This window comes from Montipora foliosa, chromosome 4, assembly GCF_036669935.1.
Source record: "Montipora foliosa isolate CH-2021 chromosome 4, ASM3666993v2, whole genome shotgun sequence".
NCBI lineage: Eukaryota > Metazoa > Cnidaria > Anthozoa > Scleractinia > Acroporidae > Montipora > Montipora foliosa.
This window is the reverse complement of record NC_090872.1, coordinates 29,540,132-29,542,631: the sequence shown is the minus strand read 5'-3', so window position 1 is coordinate 29,542,631 and position 2,500 is coordinate 29,540,132. Positions and strand designations below refer to the sequence as shown.

The 2,500-nt window shown below is 40.0% G+C and overlaps 1 protein-coding gene across 2 annotated transcripts in view; it reads left to right on the top strand.

The window, feature by feature from the left end:
* LOC138000559 (TBC1 domain family member 19-like) overlaps positions 1-2,500 on the top strand; it is a 25,088-nt gene that overhangs the window by 8,604 nt on the left and 13,984 nt on the right. For both annotated transcript variants that reach the window (XR_011123157.1, XM_068847056.1), the window contains exons 10-11: positions 1,261-1,299; positions 1,885-1,997. Coding sequence is in view for 1 of the 2 variants with exons in the window: in XM_068847056.1 (XP_068703157.1) it covers positions 1,261-1,299; positions 1,885-1,997 (152 nt within the window). In the remaining variant the exon portion in view is untranslated. The remainder of the gene's footprint in view (positions 1-1,260; positions 1,300-1,884; positions 1,998-2,500) is intronic.

Below are 2,500 nucleotides of genomic sequence, written 5' to 3'. Positions count from 1 at the left end.
CTTGAGATACAAAGGGAATTGTGACACCCGAAAATGGCCCTTAAAGTTTCAGGACTTTCTCGAGTTAGGAAGGGAGAGGACCTTAGGAACGAGGTTGTAAATGCAGCTTATGCAAACACGAGTTTAAAAGTATGAGAGCCCGAAACTCCCGTGCTGCATATTAAATTCAGCCGCGTACACACGAATTGCATGCTTAAACTTGTGAGTCTTTAACGTCATTTTCTCCTCGATCCAGCTCTCTCAAGGTTTAAAAGTTAGTAATGGCGGACCATTGGATAGGAAAATTGCAATAAAGGCTTAAAACTTGGGTCACTTAGTGTTTAGTTAAAGTAGTTTTGAAATCCAAAGAAGATGAAGAGATGATTATTTGGCCGTAGTAGCACTTTAATCCCTGTTTAGTTATTCGATAAAGGAGATGCGAGCAATTTTCATCCAATCGTGAAAACACGGTCAGGATCTTTGCTTGACTTTCGGAAAATATCTGTTCGGAAGACGATTTGAGATCTAGAATTCTCGGAACATTTGTTCTGAAATTTCTTGCTTTCCTGCCTGTCCTAGGATTTTCGAACATCTAAAAAATGGTATAATTGCCCATTTTTAACGGATTTTTACCCTAGAAAGCTCACCTAGAATTTTCGGGAGCTTTTTTTCTGGCTGAAATTTTCGAAAAGGTAAGTTTTGGTCCCTATAATTTTCGGATCACTAGACTTTCAGCTAGGAAATCCGAACAGATAAAATATTTTTAGGGGATAAAAATATGCCTATATCTACCATTTAAATACCAAAATACGTTTAAAAATGCTATGTTTAAGTGGTTTTGAACTATATTCTCGTTGGGTGCCCCTGGTGTTTATACTAGAGACGCATAATCCCTCATGTTATCCGTCTTGTGTAAAGACGGGAAGACCATAATCCGTCTGGGACGAACTTGCATGGAACAAACATTTTTCCTGCTTCTGTTAAATTCGTCTAGTATAAAGACGGGAACGAGAGGCAAAATGCGTTTGGTCGAACTACCCAGTTTCGTGCGTCGTCCAAGACGCACTAATTAAGTGGATCTTTTGCCGAGACGCATCACGCTTTTTGTGCCCGTCTTGATACCAGACGAACTTGACAGACCCAGAAAGTTTGCCTAAGTTCGGCCCAAACAAATTATGCTTCTCTATAGTATAACAACGGCCATCCCCACTGAAATCGTTTTCATAGGACGTATAATTATTGTCAAAGACTTATCTTTCTATTTTTCTAACTTTCACCCAGACTCGTTTCCTTCCGACTGGAACAAGTTGGGACGAAAAGGTAAAATGTTTGTTGTTTTACTCGGTCCATTGACGAAGAATGGAGAACAATTGTTACTCTCGTAGAGATGGTTTCCTCGAAAATCATAACGCGAGACTGTTGCCTGAGCAAATGAAACGGCTACCTCTGGTCGAAGTTGGTCGCTCCAAAGCGTCTCTGCTAAAGTTTTTAATGTGTCAGCTCTTTCATGCCCCCCCCCCCCCCCCCCTTCTTCCAACTTAAACGGGCGGAAATAACATTGAGAATCAACTTTATCAAAGAAACAATTCGTTGTTGTTGCCAAAACAAACTTGGAATCGCTTACTTTCCCCTTAGAACTTTTCCTGGTGCGGCCAACTTGGAAAATTGTAGCATACAAAAACTCTTTCTGTTATCTTTCACTGAAAAATCTATTCTGATATACACGTTTTCCTTACATGCATTTGTGATCATGAGGAGGATATTTCGAATTTCAGTGATTTGGGCTCAATCTTAATAATACACTTATGCTTTAAATTTGCCCTTAAATCAATACATGGTACAACGATTTGGAAATATTGCTCATGAGAGCGATTAAAACTTACAACATTTGTACCGTTTTAACAGTTATTCAACAGGGAAGCACATTAGCCGCCAGACAGTATGCCAAATATGGATGTCCTCCTGGTTTGAGAGGGGATTTGTGGAAACTTATCTTGTGTTATGACGTGGATGATGTGGTACGTACAAACAGAAAATCAGTGGAATGGGGAGTTGCCGTAACGAGTTCAGCTTATAGCTTAAAATTCGGCGACAAAACGTGCACCACTATTTTTTAGCAATCAATTAATTAAATTAATAACAAGTGGAAAATACTGGTCGTGTAATCTTGTTATGCAGCAAAGATGTCATGTTTTCAATTGAGTACTTTTGGCCAACGTTTTCCGCGCGTTAAACGAAGCGATGCATCTTGTCCAGCTTGGATCGAATGCCGGAGTTTACCTCAGTCAACACTGAGGGAGGGAGGGGGGGGGGGGGGGGCGCGTGTTGTATCCCTTTTTGCACTTCTCACGGTGACCGGAATCGAACTATTGGAGTGTAACTTAAGGGGGCATTCAATTATATTCCAATCATTTTTCTTCTATCTTTGGTTCATTCGCTTTCTACCTTTCAAATTTAGTTTCAGCTTTTATTGATCACTGTCAACTTCTTTTCTTGTCAAGTCACGTAATATTCAATCGAT